The sequence below is a fragment of the Neoarius graeffei genome, chromosome 1 (assembly GCF_027579695.1).
Source record: "Neoarius graeffei isolate fNeoGra1 chromosome 1, fNeoGra1.pri, whole genome shotgun sequence".
Taxonomy (NCBI): domain Eukaryota; kingdom Metazoa; phylum Chordata; class Actinopteri; order Siluriformes; family Ariidae; genus Neoarius; species Neoarius graeffei.
The window spans coordinates 15,439,573-15,461,422 of record NC_083569.1 but is presented as its reverse complement, the minus strand read 5'-3'; the positions used below and the strand labels follow the sequence as shown (position 1 = coordinate 15,461,422).

General features: G+C 41.2%; 1 protein-coding gene across 1 annotated transcript in view; it reads left to right on the top strand.

Moving 5' to 3' along the window:
- The first annotated feature begins 9,052 nt into the window (after positions 1-9,052).
- The window catches only part of LOC132883804 (cadherin-24), a 201,587-nt gene continuing 188,789 nt past the window's right edge, over positions 9,053-21,850 (top strand). The window contains exon 1 of the mRNA XM_060917835.1: positions 9,053-9,268. Within this exon, the coding sequence (XP_060773818.1) occupies positions 9,056-9,268 (213 nt within the window). The 5' untranslated portion in view covers positions 9,053-9,055. The remainder of the gene's footprint in view (positions 9,269-21,850) is intronic.

The window sequence follows — 21,850 nt, the reverse complement described above, 5'->3', positions numbered from 1 at the left end:
CAGTGGTCGATGAGGGCCTTTCTGTGTGGAGTTTGCATGTTCTCCCCATGTCTGTGTAGGCTTCCTCCAGGTGCTCTGGTTTCCCCCACAGTCTAAAGACATGCAGGTTAGGCTAATTGGTGGCTCTAAATTGTCTGTAGGTGTGACTGAGTGTGAATGGTTGATTGTCTCAGTGTGTCAGCCCTGCGATGACCTGGTGATTTGTCCAGGGTGTACCCCATCTCTCGCCCATAGTCAGCTGGGATAGGCTCCACCTTGCATGTGACCCTGTACAGGATAAGTGGCTACAGATAATGGATGGATGATATTGGGTTCATGATTTGATTTTCCCATATTTTTGAAAAAAAATATTAAATGAAGAAAATTTTATTACTAAAAAATGCAAAATTTATTTTCCTATTATTTATCAACTTAAATATTCCTTTTGTGTAATTTTTTTTCTTAATAACCAGCAATAATTATTTACCCATATTTGTAAAGGTTGGAGTAAAATATAATACACTATTAACTAAAATGTTCCTTTTATTAAAAATGAAAAATGTTAATACCAGACAGGCCTTTTCTTAATACACTTTTATGAACATTTCTGCTGCCTCCATTTGCTTCTCTTTTCTGTAGCTTTCAGTAGTTTGTAAAACGAAAGCTCTGATTTCTTGTAAAATCTATTTGTAGTCAATCACACAACAGCTCTTTTACATCTTAGATGTTTTTTTTCACAGCATTATGGCTGTGTTACTTCCACGTATTGTGAAGGTACATATCCTTGACCTGCAAGTGACGTCAAAGCAAAATAGAAACCTGGATTTTGGCTGTGTTGGTGGATATACAAATGCAGGGTCAAGTGACATTCCATACAAAACATAGTCCCACGTGCGCAACTCTCTTTGTTTTTACACTGATTAAGCATTCTTTCAGTTATGCCATATCCTTGTGCTGTATATGGTTGTGGTCACAACAGTACTCGTGACCGTGGCATGTTCTGATTTTTTAGAATTCCGTCCATGATTTGGGAAGAGGGTGAGGAAACTCTGAGGCTTAATACAAAGAGGAGATGAGGGGATCAGGACACTTCGTCCAATGACCATTTTGTCCAATAGTTAAGACATTTCGTCCAAAGCCTTTTTCATATGCACTATCAATTATTTTATATTTTAGGTATTCCGGTGTTCATGAACGAAAGCCCCGTGAGAGTGCTGCTCCGCGCCTAAAGATTTAACATGATCTAGCCTGCTTTAAAAATTAATAACTTGGCCAACGGAGGTCACAGTGAAGCCAAATTTTACAGGCACCTCCTTCTAAGCCTCCCCCTTCAAAAGAGCATGGTCTCAGGTTGGTAGGACTGCGCCTCAGCCTGGGATTCGTGAACGAGGCCCCCACGAGAGCGCTGCTCTGCGCCTAAAGATTTAATATAATCCAGCTGGCTTTAAAAATTAATAACTTGGCCAGGGGAGCTTGTAGTGAAGCCAGATTTTATGGGCACCTCCCTCTAAGCCTCACCCTTCGAAAGAGCATGGTCTCTGGTCAGTAGGACCATGCCTCGGCCCGGTATTCATGAACGAAGCCCTTGCGAGAGCACTGCTCCACGACTGAAGATTTAATATGATCCAGCCGGAAACAGAGACTTGCAAGCGAGCAGCCTGCAATGACGAGGGAGTTAACTCATCCCAGGGTCAGTAAGTGGCACCCCTCCGTATGCTCTTTAGTGTTGAAGCAAAGCACATTTTTGTAAAGCAAATGAGTGCCATAGTATTATGGCACTCATTTGCTTTACAAAAATGTGCTTTGCTTCGGTCAAATTCCATTGAGAATTTCTCCTTTTTTTCGAACAAACAAATCTCATATCTCATCTCATTATCTCTAGCCGCTTTATCCTGTCCTACAGGGTCACAGGCAAGCTGGAGCCTATCCCAGCTGACTACGGGCGAAAGCCGGGGTACACCCTGGACAAGTCGCCAGGTCATCACAGGGCTGACACATAGACACAGACAACCATTCACACTCAAATTCACACCTACGGTCAATTTAGAGTCACCAGTTAACCTAACCTGCATGTCTTTGGAATGTGGGAGAAACCGGAGCACCCAGAGGAAACCCACGCGGGCACGGGGAGAACATGCAAACTCCGCACATAAAGGCCCTCGTCGGCCACGGGACTCGAGCCCGGACCTTCTTGTTGTGAGGCGACAGTGCTAACCACTACACCACCGTGCCACCACAAACAAATATCTGAAATATAAAATAATTGATAGTGCGTATGATAAAGGCTTTGGACAAAATGGTCATTGGATGAAATGACCTGTATTTGTACTCGATGGTTGGTAGAAGTGGCTTATCTTCAGAAAAGTCTGACGTTTTTAAACAACATGGGTCAAAACCACACATATCTATCTTCTGTTTGTATTGAATCTTCGCTCGATCGTTCAAATTGTGGTAATACTGAGAAAATTCAGCATTGTTTACAGACGCGCTTTCAGCTGCTGCCATCCAAGTTGCTTTGTATATCTACCATCATGGCAGATGCTCATGACATAGCACATCTTGTTCACGTGGTTGCAAGTAATATATAGTTCCACTATTGTACATTATTGCACCCTCTGCTGTCTAAATTACAGTGAGGGAAAAAAATAAGAGATTATGTAGCCTGATAATAATCACAATTCTTTTTTTTTATTTCATCAATTTGAATCATCATAAATTTGCATCATGATTTATCATTGCACGATATATCTATATATGCCTGAATCATATTCAGTTACATCCCTAATGTTTATACAGGGCCAGGTCCATAAATACAGGGTGTTTCAAAACATTTTACATCATTTCACAGTCTAATAACTTTGCCAATTCTCATTCAATTGACCTCAAATTTTAACAGCATGTGTGGAAACAGGTCAAAATTTTATGTTTAATTCTTAAAAAAATATTTTTAGGTATAGAAATGCCATTCACTAGAAAAGAAAAGGCATTTTGATGCCTTTAATGTACAATAGTAGATGACTTACAATAGTAGATGTACAATAGTAGATGACTTGCAACCACGTGAACAAAATGTGCTATGTCATGAGCGTCTGCCATGATGGTAGATATACAAAGCAACTTGGATGTGTCAGCCCTGTGATGACCTGGCGACTTGTCCAGGGTGTACCCCGCCTTTTGCCTGTAGTCAGCTGGGACAGGCTCCAGCTTGCCTGCGACCCTGTAGGACAGGATGAAGCAGCTAGAGATAATGAGATGAGAATGAGAAATCTTGTATTGCTCAACGTTGAGCATGTTCAGTTTCATTTGCTTAGACTATGTAGTTTCTGGGATATTTGCATCTGAAATATCAATTTTTTTGCAACACACTGTACATTATATGGCCAAAAGTATGTGGACATCTGACCATCACACCCAATTGTGGTTCTTTTCCAAACAATTTCCCTTCAGTTAAACTAAGGGGCCCAAACCTGTTCCAGCATGACAATGCCCTGTGCACAAAGCGAGCTCCATGAATACATGATTTGCTAAGGTTGATGAAGGTCTAACAACTTGAGTGTCCTGCACAGAGCTCTGATCTCAACCCCACTGAATACCTTTAGGATGAACTGGAGCACTGAATGCACCCCAGAGCTCCCCAGCTGGCATCAGTGCACAAACTCATTGTAGGTTGTGCTGAATGAACACAAATCCCCACAGTCACGCTCCAAAATCTAGTGGAAGGTCTTCCCAGAAGAGGGAAGGCCTCAGAGGACTAAATCTGGAATGAGATGCTCAAAAAGCACATGTGGGTGTGATGGTGAGGTGTCCACAAATTTTTGGACATAGAGTGTATCTCTCTGGTGGCCTTGTTTAGATTTTTCAGCTTAATGATGGCTTGCTTCCCTGAAAGTGACAGTACTTTGGACTTCATATTGAGAGTTAAAAGCAACAGATTCAAAATGCAAATGCCACAATCAGTTCTATACCTTTTATCTACTTATTTGTAAGTGAAATAATGAAAAAATACACTTTAATGCCTTTATTTGTATAGCATTTTTCAAGGCAAGTGCTTTACATCATGATAAAATAATGGCAAATTAAAGGAATTCCAGAAAAAAAGTACAAATAAAAGTCAAGTTTATTTGTATGGCACTTTTAACAATAAACATTGCCACAAAGCAGCTTTACAGAATTTGAATGACTTTAAACATGAGCTAATTTTATCCCTAAGTTCATATTCATTATTATTACCTCCAATATACTGCTGTAGACAGCTAAAATAACAACACCTTTGTTAATGTCCAAAGATTTATGTATATATGTGTGGAAAAATATTTATTTGAATGCTTTTCATTTATGTGAATGTTTTATATGGAGGTTGAGGAAGTAGACAGCAAGAAAGAGTGAAAAGGCAATTCGTAATTAAAATTTGCAGTCTCGTTAAGTTGGTGACAGCCTTCACTGCACTACAGATCAATGGCAAGGATCTGCCTCCAATAGTAATGAACCAGAGATCGTTTGAATTCAGGGCCCAGGGAAGGGAAAATTAATTAAAATATTTATGGCCCCAATTAATCAGTTCAGTGAGATACTCAAGATGTCCGGAGGGTGTAAGAGATGCTGTAGAAAGCAGTGCGAAATGTTCTAGAGCAATCAGATTTTTTTTTTTAAGTCTGTACACACACACACACACACACACACACACACACACACACACTAGTTGAAACAGAAGGCTATCTGTAATAACAGCACTCTGCTAACTGCATGCTGTCATACAGCCGCACCCTACAGACCTGCACTTCTATTTGACTGCCTCAGGTGAATGTTACACTGAAAGGAGTGTCTCTGTCTCACACACACACACACACACACACACACGACTTGACAGCATCAATATGCTGGCTCAGTTTTTGCCTCCAGCCAGTTAACCAGGTGTCCTTGTCAGCTGAATTGACACCTACCAGCAAGTTCTGCCAATAAAGTGCCCATGGATTGAACTATGAATTGTGATTGTGCTCTAGTAAGTGCTTGAAGCATCACTGTTTGTGCTCTATTTTACCTGGTTTCATTTTGAGCATTATTTGAATAACCAAGTAGAAAGCATGCACCAGTCTGGTCCTGAGGGAGCTTTTAGGAGAATATAGTAACATGTTCTGTTTGTTTTTTTGAAATCCATGCATACATTTTTGACACGATGTAAAAATACATTCGCCTTGAGTTTAGCTCTGGCCTTGATGCTGGTGCGAGGCAAGCTGTCAGTGTCACCAGAGTGGCTGAGAAGATGCTGATTGATTGAAGTGAGATGGAATACAGAGGGCGAGAGAGGTTAAGGCAGACGTATGATTGACACAGAGATAGCCATAGATAGGAGATGGAGAGGAGGTATAGGACTGCATATTTAAACAATACGGGGAGGGGGCAGAATGTAAGATAGCGAGACATAGAGGGACAGGTGGTGAGTGGGTGAGGTGGTGAGACTGAATTTAAGAGGAAGGAATGTGAAAGGCTTTTTACAAATGTGAGGAGAGAATTTGATTGAGAATGAAAGTGGGAAAGTGTGCATGAACATGCAAAGGAGCAAGAAAAACAGATGGGGAGGAGAAGGGGTGGAGGTAGATCTTGAGGGAAAGCTCAGATCTCAGTCATGCCTCGGTGGATGCAATGACAGGGTCTCACCACAAATCCTAGAGTGTCATGCAGCACAACAGGCAACGTGGCACCCAGTGGAACATGCTACAAACATAACCCAGAGCACCACACACTCAGCCTAGCATGTCATAGTCCCAAACACATAACTTTTTCCCTTAAAGGTTGTTTGGCTATCAAATGATGGCACAATGTCATTTCTTTCAGAAACAGCATAATATGTTTTAAATATTTTACCTGATATTTTGTCTTGGGGGCAGCACAGTGGTGTAGTGGTTAGCGCTGTCGCCTCACAGCAAGAAGGTCCGGGTTCGAGCCCCGTGGCCGGCGAGGGCCTTTCTGTGTGGAGTTTGCATGTTCTCCCCGTGTCCACGTGGGTTTGCTCCGGTTTCCCCCACAGTCCAAAGACATGCAGGTTAGGTTAACTGGTGACTCTAAATTGACCGTAGGTGTGAATGTGAGTGTGAATGGTTGTCTGTGTCTATGTGTCAGCCCTGTGATGACCTGGTGACTTGTCCAGGGTGTACCCCGCCTTTTGCCCGTAGTCAGCTGGGATAGGCTCCAGCTTGCCTGCGACCCTGTAGAAGGATAAAGCGGCTAGAGATAATGAGATGAGATGAGATTTTGTCTTGGCCTTCAAACAGTAGCATTATTGATAAATACTGTATCACTACTCAGCTTCTACAAATATCTGACTCACTAATGTAAATAGCACACACAGAAAAGACACTCACAATGGTTAAAAAAAAAGTACATTGACACCACAAATTGTTTTTTCTCTTTTCCATTATATTGTCCAGGTCGCAAAACAAATACATACATTATAATCAGTAACAGCTGGTGGTGATATCATATGGTAGAGCTAAATAAAATATCTGTCAACAGCTTGAAAATGAAAGTATTAGGTCTAATCAATGGCATAATATGATGTGGGGCAAGCGATTACAAAATCCACACATTTAAAGTCAGACAGACATCTGCATTTATGGTTTCTACTTTTTTTTTCCATGTCTGTAATGCTCCAATGCATTCATACCGTGTTTCCCTCAAATACCAAGCACAATGATGGTGACCCGTTCTTTAAAACAAACAAACAAACAAACAAACAAACAAACAAACAAACAAACAAACACTAAACTCTATCATTTGCTCTTTTGAGTAGTTTGTACTTTGACTGGACAATGGGCTTCTTTTATCAAGCTGAATACGAACTAGATTCAGAAATTATTTGTACAAGCGTTTACACAAGAAATTTAGTATTCAGGAAAATTATGAACTATGAACAAATTCAGCACTTCTGAAAATTTTCAAAACAAACAAAAATTGGGCTTGGCTTACGCAAACACTTACACACAACTTTACTAAAAGATTGATAAATGAGGCCCCATTGTTTGCTATCTAGTTTTAGAGCTTTTGCAGCAACAATTTTGGCCATGCCACATTTCACCTTCAAATCTAATGCATAAAGCCATGAAAACAGCCGACATCCCGCTCACCTTACCACAGAGAATACCTAATTAATGCACAATTCATTATACTGTATCTGCTACATTAACACTGTAGCTTCTATCAAAAAAGGGCAGCACAAAATGATGATGCTTTTAAAGATTACAACATGCCCCAAACCTTATTACCACAGTGCTACTGTGAAATTAGTAAACAAGATGAAGCATAGGCAGGGTCACATATGTGCCATAGTAACAGTGTGCCAGTGGTGATTAAGATAAGACACTCAGTTTGATTTCAGTGTGCTGTGATTGTTCCAAAGTTAATGAATTGGCCTGTCAGCCTGTATGTTCAGCTCCCTTCACTGTGTCAATCCACATTTAATTAACAAAGCGACGTGATTAAAGTTTTAACATAATTATCTTTATCTTTCCACTCAGGGCAATCAAACCTCCATGGGAAACTGAGTGAAGATTTTTTTTGTCAGAAGAAGGATATACTGTGGAAGAAAAAATAATAGGGTCTGTGTGACTGACACCTGCCCTCCAGTGCTGGTGAAGGACGGGTAATGAAGGAGTAAAGACAGGGTGTACAAGGGGAGAGGCACTAATGAAAGAATGAAGACAACCAGAAAACAAGTATACCCTTTTATTAACCAACACTTAAATTAATCATGCACAATTTGCAATCACTCAACATGCCTGACCGAAAACTTCTGCTACTGGTGTCCCTCTGCCTATGGGAGGGACTTGCAAGGGCAGAGCCAGTCACAAAGGTTGTGAAAAGGAGAGGACTGAGTCCAGTTCACTCACAATTGCACGTGGTGAACAATCAGTGGGACCAACCAAGTTTGGAGAAGATTGGAGTACCACTGGTTAGGCTAAAAGAACTGATTAGTGTTGACAAAGTGGATGATATATTTGTAGGTCACTCAAAAGTTGAGCAGATCAATGATGCTCTTTCAGTCTCAAACCAGGAACTGCATGACTTTAATGCTAAATATCTTCAGCAGGAGAATGAGGACTCAACTAAAATGGACTCAAGGGTACTTAAAGCAGTTGACAGTCCCAGAGATCTGCATGAGATCCAAAGGATTAAAAATAACACTAAAAACATTGAAATCCTGAAACGTGGAAGGGTTGACAAGGGAATTCCAATTCACCACAAAATAGACTCTAGTTTGCACTTCAACAGAACCAGATACAAATCACCACCGAGATTTAGACCAAGGCCAAGTCCTGGGCTTCTTAATAATGCCATAGGTCCAAAGGGAGTGATATTGGATTCGCCCCATAAATTAAACCTGACAGGAAACTTTGGTGTATTGAAGCTTATTTCAAAGGACAACCTTGTGCGGATTGTAAATTCCCAACTCCAGAATGGTCTGAACTTCCAGAATAAGATTAGTCATAGTAGGAAGAGAGATTTGATCAACATGGATCATGGGCAACTGGAGGACCCCAAAATAAAGAGACAAGATAGTTCTGTAACTGCAGATGTATATGAATCTGATAATCTTAACAAGACTTCAAGACTCTCTGTTGAGCCACAGTCAAGCACCATCATGAATCCTAATGTCAGTCCAGTTCATATTTTTAGGAGGCCAGTTAGTGATCTCAATCCAAATTTAAAATATGAAGAGAAGAAGACAGAGACTGAGTTTATTGCCGCTGCAAAGAGCAAACACCACTTAACCCATGTGGCATCGACACCCCGAAGTGAACTTACGGCTGACATAGATGTGATTCCTTTTACTAGTCATACTAATATCTCTGTGACTGTGCATGAAGGAACATCACATGCACCTTCTCAGGAAATCTCAGATAAGAGCTACTTTCTCGACTCACAAACTGAGAGAACTGTTGATGTCAAAGAGGAACCAGGTCAAAACATGTCTGATCCTGGAATAGAATTTAATGTCACTCAGGAACCAATAAGTAAATATTCAGATTTTGTCGAAGACAGTCACATTCTGAAACTTCGCCCAAAGCCAGATGGTGAAGACATGGACAAGGAGGATGTTTGGGAGCCATCAGTCACCTGGCCTCTGCATGATGGTCATGGCCTCGTGTTCCAGGAGATGGATGAGGATGAACGTAAAGGGTGGAGCCCAAAGGAAAGTGATGCATCTCGATCACGGAGCAGACGGAGTTGGATCTGGAACCAGTTTTTTGTTATCGAGGAGTATGCTGGTCCTGAACCTGTTCTCATTGGAAGGGTAAGTAAAAAAAAACTTTATTTCTTATATATGTGTGTATGTGTGTGTATATATATATATATATATATATATATATATATATATATATATATATATATATATATATATATAAAAGCATGTCTTTTGCCCATTCCATTCATGATTGCATAGTAACTATATTTACCTGGTGACTTTTAACTCCCAATGATTTCCCACATATCTGGATAACTGATTTACTACTTAACGACTTCAAATTAAATAATTAGACAGCAAAGCACGAAAAGGTTACCACATTCTGTGATGCCTATGGAGGATAACAAATTTATATTTAACTTTTCATTGCTTTGTAACTGAAAAAAGATCTCCCATAGAGATCTCTGATTAATCTCTTTTAGAGCCATGTTAATGCTATTAGACCGATAAATCCAGCTATTTTTTTCTGTCAATCTCTGTCAATTTGATTCTCAGCAGAGGCCAACCCCAGCAGTTCGGAAAATATTATAATCAGTTCATTAATTTAGATCCTGATTCAGTGTTGTTTAAAAGCAGTGTACATGGTGATGAACTATTAAAATTGGACCTCCAGCAGACACTCAAGGGCACAGGGGTAGGGCATGAAAACACAGGCTAGGAACCCATAATTTATCTAGGTACTCTCTTCTATGACTCATGCTTAAATGTACTGAGGCACTGATTCTCCAGAGACAGACTGGAGCTTGAGGAGTGCAAGGAACTGAGGCAATGAAAAGAAGAAAAGAAAAATAGTGAATCGGTTGAATTGGCTAGCTGATTAGAGAATTTGCTTAGCCTTGAGAAATTCCAAAGTCTCCCCTTCTACTCTCTTTGTTTTTTGTCCATGTAGGAAATGTAAAGGCAAGAGAGTTGATGAGCTGAGTAAATGATCGAGCATGATATTGTGTTTGCCTGAGGCAACTATGCAGCATTTCATGACTGGAAAACAAAACCGTGCACTCGTTTCCCTTTTTCGTGTGTGTTTCTTCTCCAGTTGCTTAATGGAATCCCTGCAGTGCTAATATCTCGACATCTCCACCTGAGCTCAATAGCATTTGGACATATTGTCCAAGTTGACAATAAGAGAACTGTTTTGAGAAACGCAAACCCAGAGCACCATTAGGAATTAGTGGACAGTGGAAATGAGAGAGAAGACACATGCTGAGTGGTCAATATGGAGTGTGGCATATTGACTATGTTTAAGTCAAGTCAGGTTTATTTGTATAGCACTTTTAACAATAAACATTGTTGCAAAACAGCTTTACAGAATTTGAACGACTTAAAACATAAGCTAATTTTATCCCTAATCTATCCCCAATGAGCAAGCCTGTGGCAATGGTGGCAAGGAAAAACTCCCTCAGACGACATGAGGAAGAAACCTCGAGAGGAACCAGACTCAAAAGGGAACCCATCCTCATTTGGGCAACAACAGACAGCATGACTATAACATTAACAGTTTTAACATGAAGTCAGTTTTGCTGATGTTATAAACTCTTCATTGATGGAAACTTGAGTGCAAAACTGTTCATGACAACTGCAGTCCTAAAGTTAGCAAGTCAACCATAGTCCTCAGCCATAAAAGCATTATGTAAGAGTCCAGAGCGTCCTCCAGGTGTGACTTTCAACTGTCCTCATGGGGCCGTCCTCCACAGGAGTGATGCGATGAGACTCCAACCAGACACAGGGCACCAGGATGGATCAAGCAGTTCTGAGGAACAGAAGAGGTCAGCATCTCGATCCCAGGACCAACATGTAACTCAGAGGGACAGATTTGGGGGGAGAGAAAACACAGGTTGTTAGGTATGCCCAATGCCACCTGAATAAGTAGGAACAGTATACATATTGCACTGAGTACAAGCAGGGACTCCGGCAACTAACTATGACAGCATAACTAAAAGGGGAGAGCCAGAAGGTAACACAGGCATGAGGGAGCCCCAGGACATAAAGCAGCCAGCCACTACACCATCAACAAACTCGAGTGAGCAAGCGAGTGGGGACTGATAGCATCCATACATCCCAGTTTACCAAAACACTCTGTCTGAGGACCCTCCACATCTACACCTTTACCTCATAAACTCCATTAACAAAAGGCTTGACTAAACAGATTTGTTTTCAGCCTAGACTTACTGTAAACACTGAGACTGTGTCTGATTCCCGAACACTACTTGGAAGGCTGTTCCATAACTGTGGGGCTTTGTAAGAAAAGGCTCTGCCCCCTGATGTAGCCTTCACTATACGAGGTACCAGCAGATAGCCTGCACCTTTTGATCTAAGTAGGCGTGGCGGGTCATCGAGGACAAGAAGTTCACTCAGGTATTGTGGTGCGAGACCATTCAGTGCTTTAAAGGTCAATAGTAGTATTTTATAATCAATACGAAATTTGATTGGCTCCCAATGCAGTGTGGATAAGACAGAGGTGATGTGGTCATATTTTCTAGTTCTAATAAGGACTCTTGCTGCTGCATTTTGAACTAACTGGAGCTTGTTTATACACTTATTGGAACATCCAGACAGTACGGCATTACAATAATCCAACTTGGAGGTAACAAAAGCATGAACTAGTTTTTCCGCGTCACGTAGTGACATTAAATTTCTTATCTTAGCAATATTTCTGAGATGAAAGAAAGCTATCTGGGTAATGTTATCAATGTGAGTTTCGAATGAAAGACTGGGATTAATAATCACTCCGAGGTCTTTTACTGCTGCACGTGAAGAAACAGAAAGGCCATCCAGAGTTACTGTGTAATCAGAAAACTTACTTCTAGCTGCATGTGGTCCTAGTACAAGTACTTCAGTCTTGTCAGAGTTAAGCAGTTAAGCATCCAGTGTCTAATGCCCTTCACACATTCCTCAGTTCTATTAAGCTGGTGTCTCTCATCAGGTTTTGCAGAAACATATGCTGATGACACACAGTTGTAACAGTGAAAACTAATACAATGTTTATGAATAATATCACCCAGAGGTAACGTATATAAAGAAAAAAGCAGTGGACCCAAGACAGGACCTTGTGGAACACCAAACTTTACCTCAGTATGTCTAGAAATATCTGTGTTCAACTATGTTTAGTTGATTGCAAGTCTCATGCTTCAGCCACCAACACTGCAGAACCAGAAACAAGCTTGATTCTTCATCCACCCACTCTTGCTTTCATTTAAAGCCCACTATAATCAGTAATCCTCATTGTATTTTTTTCTTCTTTCATCTTCATGAACAACATATAAAAACAATGCCGATACGTTTGACTTGGCAGAAGTTGTCTTCTTGACACAAAATTGACCGAATGCCTGCTTTCAACATCCTTGAGTGTTGTGTTGGTGTATCAGTAATTTTATCTGCCATTGTTCAAAACACACATAGCTGCTTATTAGCATAAATAACATAGTATGCTAATGGTGTGTGCTTCCTGATTGTTTCTTGAGGAGGGGGGAGGGGTTCAGAGTTTCCTCTTTGTTGCATCATAAATGGTCTTTTGCAAGGAAACATGGTTTATTAAATTAAACCAATACTTTTAAAATTAGAAAAGCCAAATACCAAAAAATAAATTGGAGCATTCTGGTTTGATTTCTGTCCCCCCCCCCCCAAGATTCAGGTTTTAACTATCCACTCTTGCTCACATGCATTATTCCTGCCCATCTACTCTAAAACTCCTACATTTAATTTCCATGCTAGAAAAACCAAAGGATGCATGAAGTCTGTAGGGGGCTGGCAAGTTCAGAAAGTTGTGATGGGTAAAGCAGAATTTTTGGATGTTTTTTTTTTTTTCCAACTCACCACTTGTGCAGTCAAGACACGGAAATGCCAGGCTACACAAACACATATCATGCTGTTCAGTACTTTTAAAACAAATGTGGATGTAACCTTGCTTTGAGAAGTGCCTGGTCTGAGAATGATGACAGGTCAAAAAAGTATGTGATCAATTAGAAACCAGGTCAATTTTCATTGTTTTTGTTATTGGTAGAGATGCGCTTCCATTCTTGGTAGCATTCACTAGAATTCAGACTAGCTTTTAAAGAATGACTGATGGATGTTTTGAAGAAGAAAGGGTCACCCAAGCATCAAAGCTAAACTCTTTGGGTTCTTGAAGTGTTTTTTTTTTTTCCTGGTTCACTGGGAAACTAAGCGTTCTTCGAAAACATTGAACCCTCTCTGATATGGAAACACTTGGTTCTTGAATTAAGCACAGAACCTTGTGACTTTTTCCATTTTTAAGAGCGTATAACTGATATAAATAATTCTACTTTAAATTCACATTAATGACTATTATATTGGCGGCACGGTGGTGTAGTGGTTAGCGCTGTCGCCTCACAGCAAGAAGGTCCTGGGTTTGAGCCCCGGGGCCGGTGAGGGCCTTTCTGTGTGGAGTTTGCATGTTCTCCCCGTGTCCGCGTGGGTTTCCTCCGGGTGCTCCGGTTTCCCCCACAGTCCAAAGACATGCAGGTTAGGTTAACTGGTGACTCTAAATTGACCGTAGGTGTGAGTGTGAATGGTTGTCTGTGTCTATGTGTCAGCCCTGTGATGACCTGGCGACTTGTCCAGGGTGTACCCCGCCTTTCGCCCGTAGTCAGCTGGGATAGGCTCCAGCTTGCCTGCGACCCTGTAGAAGGATAAAGCGGCTAGAGATAATGTGATGTGATGTGTGACTATTATATTGGCGGCACGGTGGTGTAGTGGTTAGCGCTGTCGCCTCACAGCAAGAAGGTCCTGGGTTTGAGCCCCGGGGCCGGTGAGGGCCTTTCTGTGTGGAGTTTGCATGTTCTCCCCGTGTCCGCGTGGGTTTCCTCCGGGTGCTCCGGTTTCCCCCACAGTCCAAAGACATGCAGGTTAGGTTAACTGGTGACTCTAAATTGACCGTAGGTGTGAATGTGAGTGTGAATGGTTGTCTGTGTCTATGTGTCAGCCCTGTGATGACCTGGCGACTTGTCCAGGGTGTACCCTGCCTTTCGCCCATAGTCAGCTGGGATAGGCTCCAGCTTGCCTGCGACCCTGTAGAAGGATAAAGTGGCTAGAGATAATGAGATGAGATAAGACTATTATATTTGCTATTTTCTATAAATAAATTAATTATACAATAATTGCTGTTTACAGTGCCTTTCAACAGTATTCATCCTCTCTGGTGTTTGTCCTGTTTTGTTGCATTACAAGCTGGAATTTAATTTTTTTTTTTTTTTGGGGGGGGGGGGTGTTAGGACCATTTGATTTACACAACATGCCTACCACTTTAAAGGTGCAAATTTTTTTTTATTGTGACACAAACAATAAGATGAAAAAACAGAAATCTGGAGTGTGCATAAGTATTCACCCCCTTTCGTATGAAACCCCTAAATAAGAGGTGGTCCAACCAATTCACTTCATAAGTCAAATAATTAGTTGATTAAGATCCACCTATGTGTAATCAAGCATCACTTGATCTGTCACATGATGTCTGTATAAGCCAACCTGTTCTGGAAGGACCCTGACTCTGCTACACTATTAAGCAAGCAACATGAAAACCAAGGAGCACTCCAAACAGGTCAGAGACATAGTTGTGGAGAAATATAGATCAAGGTTGGGTCATAAAAAATATCCCAAACTTTGAATATCCCAGGGAGCACCATTAAATCCATTATAGCAAAATGGAAAGAACATGGCACCACTACAAACCTGACAAGAGAAGGCCGCCCACCAAAACTCACAGACTGGGCAAGGAGGGCATTAATCAGAGATGCAACAAAGACACCAAAAATAACACTGAAGGAGCTGGAAAGCTCCACAGTGGAGATGGGATTATCTGTCCATAGGACCACTTTAAGCCATGCACTCCACAGAGTGGGGCTTGATGGAAGAGTGGTCAGAAAAAAGCCATTGCTGAAGAAAACACATTTGGAGTTTGCCCAACAGCATGTGGCAGACTCCCCAAACACATGGAAGAAGATTCTCTGGTCAAATGAGACAAAAATTGAACTTTTTGGCCATCATGGGAAATGCCATGTGTGGCACAAACCCAATACCCTGAGAACACAATCCCTACAATGAAGCATGGTGGTGGCAGCATCATCCTGTGGGGATGGTTTTCATCTGCAGAGACAGGAAAGCTGGTCAGGACTGAAGGAAAGATGGATGGCACTAAATGCAGGGCAATTCTGGAGGAAAACCTGTTTGAGTCAGCCGAGGTTTGAGACTGGGACGAAGGCTCATGGTCTAGCAGGACAATGACCCTAAACATACTGCTAAAGCTACACTGGAGTGGTTTAAAGGGAAACATTTAAATGTCTTGGAATGGTCAAAGCCCAGACCTCAATCCAATTGAGAATCTGTGGCATAACTTGAAGATTGCTGTACACCAATGCAACCCATCTAACTTGAAGGAGTTGGAGCAGTTTTGCCTTGAGGAATGGGCAAAACTCCCAGATGTGCTAAGCTAATAGAGGTGTACCCCAAGAGACTTGCAGCTGTAATTGTAGCAAAAGGTAGCTCTATAAAGTATTGCCTTTTTTTTGGGGGGGGGGGGGGGGGGTGAATACCTGTGCACACTCCAGATTTCTGTTTTTTCATCTTAATTACTGTTTGTGTCACAGTAGAAAAAAACGAAAACAATGTGCACTTTTAAAGTGGTAGGCATGTTGTGTAAATCAAATGGTGCTGGGTTTGAGCCCAGCGGCCAACGGGGGCCTTTCTATTTGGAGTTTGCATGTTCTCCCCGTGTTTGTGTGGGTTTCCTCCACAGTCCAAAGACATACAGGTTAAGCTAATTGGTGGTTCTAAATTGATCGTAGCTGTGAATGTTTGTTTGTCTCTGTGTGTCAGCCCTGCAATAACCTGGCAACTTGTCCAGCGTGTATCCTGCCTCTTGCCCATAGTCAGCTGGGATAGGCTCCAGCTTGCCTATGACCCTACACAGGATAAGTGGCTACAGATGATGGATGGACACAAAAACCATTCCCAAGAAAATGTGACTTGCGAGAAACTTGTTTGTGCCTTGTTAATTTACTTTAGCCTTGCATTTGCAAAGTGTTTGGATCATGTTCAGCCCCAGACTACTAATTACAATTAAAAAAGTGGTGGAGACAAACTGAGAACATGAAAAAGTGGTCAGGAAATGTCCCAAGTATCCGAAAAGTAATTAATGCCTTTGCCAATGACACACTGCTGTGCTTCTTGTATTATTATATCCATTATGGACTGTAGGTTTTTCCCCTACAGTGACCTAAACTTAAACCTTGAGATAAAAGGTATGTCAAAAATGACCTCAGTATTTTCATACATTGTTCCCCCTGGACCTCATTAGTGAATATTACACCCAATGACATTCTGTCCTATTGGCAATTCATAGGTTCTAAACTGTACTCGAGTTGAGGGGGGATGGAGGGGATGCCATCCCCCCTGGAATAAAAAATGGTCAAAATCATCCCCCCTCTAAAACAGGCATCCCCCCTCCCTTCCCTTGAGCAATTTTATCAATAAATGTGGACATTACTTCTATTTAACATTGGAATTAGAAATGCCATTCCACGTAGCTTTGTTGAAACTGAGCATACAGTAAGCTACCGCGAGAGAGGGCACGCGCAAGCGAAGCGTTTGAGGAGGTGACATTCAGTTGGGGTTCCATTATTTTTTATTTCATTCGGCGTCAGTGACAGCAGCGGATTGCAGCATCATGGCCAAGCGGAGTGGACAGCAAGACCTAAGCAAGTTCGGATTTAAGATCGCAAGAAAAAACATTTCAGGAGGTAAGTCAAGAGTTACGGATATCAGTCACACTTTCTGTGAGCCCACTATCATGCTGTAAAGTTACCGATATGTAGCCTAATTTGTGGGCGGCGGATAACAACACAGCTATCATAATGAATGTTAGTTTGGAGTCTAGCCAGCTATCGATAGCTTACTCAGGTTCATGTTAGCTTTGATTTCTTGTATAAGGCCATTAATTTAATCAGCCTGGACATTCATTTGTTATTCTTCAGGCAACAAAAAGTGTTATTCAAGACAGGAAGGCTAAAATAAACGACACTAGCAGTTTTGAAGGCTTCATTGCCTCATTAGAGAGCCGGTCACAACATGTAAGGCAGAGCAGGATTGGTGTAGGACTCGACAAAGTGTCTGCTAAAATGCAGCTTTCTTTTTCTTCGTCATAGGCTCTTCTTCTGTCTTCTCAATGGGCCTTTTCCCCTTTCCAAAGATGCCTGCTTTTAACTCATTTTGCTAGCTTGTATCCAGTATGTATCAAAGTGCTGGTATGTATCGAAGCAAAGTATCAAAGTATCCAAGGCAGCTCCTTGGTAACCGTCAACGTTAAAGTGTCACGTGACCTAGATAACAGCGGGAATCAACGTTACAGAAAGAATCCGGTCATTTTTCAAAGCTCAAATCCTTGTTCAGATAATAAATAAATCAGAACTAACATTATAATTATATTTAATTAAATTATCTTATCCACTGCTCTTTATTCCAGATGACAGTCAGCAGCAACTGCAACACAGTGTGACAGGAGCTGGAGGGGACCCGGAGTGTGAGGCAGTACAGGAGCAGGAGCAAGCAGGAGAACCAACAGCTGAAGAGCTGAAGATTTACAATTTACTGTTGCTTGTTTTAGCTTCTTGGTTACCTACCTACCTACCTACCTACCTCTGTATTTAATCAATATCAATGTTCAGCTTTGAATAAAAATTCTATTGACTTGATATGAAAAGATTCAGTTGTTCATTTACATTGCCTGCTGAGGTTTTAATAAATTATTTACCAAACGATTTAAAAGGAGCCTACCATGACTATGAAGTTACACTTCAAATTTGTCATCTGCATTTCACCCTAATATGGAGAATGTGGTAGGTTATGTTAGCCAGGAGACTGACTAAATATGACACATGAAATCCACACTGTGCATGTTTTACAGTAAAATACCAGTGGATTATGTTTTTTACAACAATAAAAAGGGTACACAGTGTGTACTACACACTTTATCAGCACAAAATACTGTATGTCTGGTAAATGAACAAGGTCCACAGACCTACATTGTGTGCAAACCCTCCTAAAAGCAAACCAGTTTCCCACCGATGGACCGACTAAAAATTTCACCATTCCCCCGGTTTGATTTTACAACTCGACCACTGGTTCTAAATCACAGGGCTTTAAATTAACTTTCTGTAAAAGCATACAGATTACAATAGCAGTTTTCTCACCCCTAGAAAGAAATTTTTTTTTATTTTTTCTGTTTGGTGTTTTTTCAGGGTTGAGATTATAGAAAGCATTCCACAAAGCATTCCACATTAGCTCAAGTAGTAATCTTTAGTATTTTTAGCCTAATTAGTGCACTGGTACACTTTCTGAATCCTCTAATATGAATATTGTGCCACATTCCCCCCCCCGCGCGCGCGCGCGCGCGCACACACACACACACACACACACACTGATATTTATAGAACTGCTGTATAATTGCCGCAACTGTGAATAACTTGATGTAGCTCAGTCATGGACATGACGGTTATTATATATGTACACGTGCCTGTTAGAGGGCTATCAAGGGATTAATCTTGAGTTTAACCGAGCCTGACTAAGGTCTTTATTCTGGTGTCCCAGTCATCACTACATTCTCAATGGTTTTAGTATTTTTGTTGCGCTAAGGACTGAAGCTTCTTCAGTTGTGATGTGAATGTGTGTTTCAAACATTATTCTGTTCTCTCTCTCCACTCACATTAACTTTTAAGAGGAAAAGTTTGTTGTAAATAGAATTCAGCATGTCCTGCCAGGTTTTGATGTTTTGATCATTTTGTGTGTGTGTGTGTGTGTCCATGCAAGTGCTTTGTGCAGTCACTGTGACACATATGGTCATTACCCTTTTGTTTTTAAACCCACATGCCCAACACATGGTTTTAGTTTGCTGCACAAACTGACAATCGCATGCTATTAGAAAGAGTTGGAAGTGGAGAGCAAGACAGACTGTGTTGAGGCCACAGCTACAACAGACACCTGCTGTGAGATAGATCATGAGAGATAATTCAAGGATGACTCTCAACAAACTAGTTTGTGTTTTTCTTCACTTTCTCTCACTGTGAAAAATATTTAGCCTCAAGGCTTGAACTCAGCAGGGGCAAAGGAGCAATTAGATTTGAAGAGAATCTGACAAGGACACAGAGAGGGACACCGAGAGGCAAGATAGCAGAATGTGTATTAAAATTATATTATAAGTTGGATTATCAGAATATCTGAATTGGGTAGAAGAGAAAAGTCTCAGGTAAATAGCAGAAAATTACAACCACAATAGAAAGCAATGAAAAGAGAAAACACTGCAAATATGAATGACATAAAGAGAAATGGAGCAATGAAAAATGGTGTGAAATAAATGAAAAACACAAGTTCCTGCAGGCCTCAAACATTTATGAGGTGTGTGTGTGTGTGTGTGTGTGTGTGTGTGTGTGTGTGTGTGTGTGTGTGTGTGTGTGTGTGTGTTATAATAAGGATATATACCTGGAAAGAGATAACGAAAAATAATGGTGGTAGAGCAGGACTGTGTGAGTGAGACAGGAAAGGGCAATTGTGTTAAATACCATTTTATTACAAACCCCTGTGGAGGCAAAATTCAAAGGCTTTTCTGTTCTGCATGTCGAAGTTAAAAGAAAGCAGAGAGTGGGGGGCCTGTTGTTCAAAGAGAACGCTTTTAACTATCACAGTGCTCCCTCTCCGTGTGTGTGTGTGTGTGTGTGTGTGTGTGTGTGTGTGTGTGTGTTGATCATCACACCACTCATAACAACTGTAATCTTTTTCAAAGCCATTCAATGTTATTTCATAAAGACATTAATATGTGACAATTCTAGTTATGTACATCACTGCCAGATGTGGTGTGCAACATATGAATACCATTCATACTGAGATACGTACGTGCTGAGCTTTTCCAGCAAGGTCACTTAATGATGTATGATGCAATATTAACTAAATGCTGCTGTCAATAATCAGTATTTATTGCCTAGAGTAGGGGTCGTCAACTGACAGACCTTGGTCTGGATGTCAAATCCAGCAATTTATTTTAGCAGACTGATTGATATACGTTTAAAAAAAAATTAGCAAAGCCGATGGCGGCACGGTGGTGTAGTGGTTAGCGCCATCACCTCACAGCAAGAAGGTCTGGGTTCGAGCCCCGTGGCCGGCGAGGGCCTTTCTGTGCAGAGTTTGCATGTTCTCCCCGTGTCCATGTGGGTTTCCTCTGGGTGCTCCGGTTTCCCCCACAGTCCAAAGACATGCAGGTTAGGTTAACTGGCGACTCTAAATTGACCGTAGGTGTGAATGTGAGTGTGAATGGTTGTCTGTGTCTATGTGTCAGCCCTGTGATGACCTGGCGACTTGTCCATGCTGTACCCCACCTTTCGCCCGTAGTCAGCTGGGATAGGCTCCAGCTTGCCTGCGACCCTGTAGAACAGGATAAAGCGGCTAGAGATAATGAGATGAGATGAGCAAAGCCGATTACTTAGCTTAAGGCATCTGATTGGACCAGAGACTAGCTACAAGGCTAGAGATATTAGCCCAGAAATGGGAAAGATTTTTCCATTTTATTTACAATATATGGTCAAAGGTATGTGGACACCTGACAATTGTTCCCATATTTATGTTATATGCACAACATTATCTAGAAAGTCTCTGTATGTAGTAGCATTACTATTTCATTTCACAGAAAGTACCCCAGACAGTCAAGCATGACAATATCTTTGTGCACAAAGTGAGGTCCATGAAGACATAGTTTGCCAAAGATGGTGTGGAAGAACTTCACAAAGACCTTACCTCAACCCTACTGAACACATCTGGATGAATTGGCTCATCATGCCTTCAGACCTGACATCAGTACCTGACCTCACTAATGCTCTTATGGCTGAATAGGCACAAATCCCCACAGCCACACTCCAAAATCTAGTGGAAAGTCTTCCCAGAAGAGAAGTAAACATGGAACCAAATCCATATTCATGACCATGGATTTGGAATGGGATGTTCAGCAAGCACATATGGGTGATGGCCAGGTGTCCACATAATTTTGGTCATACCGGGCATGGAATGGAATGTTTCACAGACTCCTGCTCACTGAAGGCTGTAAGAACAATAGATTGATCAAGTGACAAGATCTTGGGCAGAAAACCTGGATTCAGCTCTAAGGTCACGCTAGAGTCATTTGGCCACCAATGCATGCCAAGGCAAGAGGATGCAACTACGAAAATCTACCATGGTTTACTATGGTTTTACCATGGTTTTTATGTAGTAACCATGGTTATACTATGGTTTTTATGTAGTGACCATGATTCTACCATGGTATCTCATGGTTATTCTAAGTACTATGAACCAACCATAGTATTACTATGGTTCATCCATGGTAGTAACCATGGATCTACTATGGTATTTCATGGTGATTCTAAGTACTATGAACCAACCATAGCATTACTGTGGTTTATCCATAGTACTGCAGTAGCTGTGGTAGCATCATAGTTGTATGTGTAATAGGTCATAGTAACTATGAAATTAGTTTAAAAAGGGAAAGTATGGTTTTTAAAAGGATGCACTAACTGTAGTATTACCATGCTTTCGTCCAACAGTCAATGCTGTAGAGAAGGATCTCGATTAACAGCCCAGATACATTAA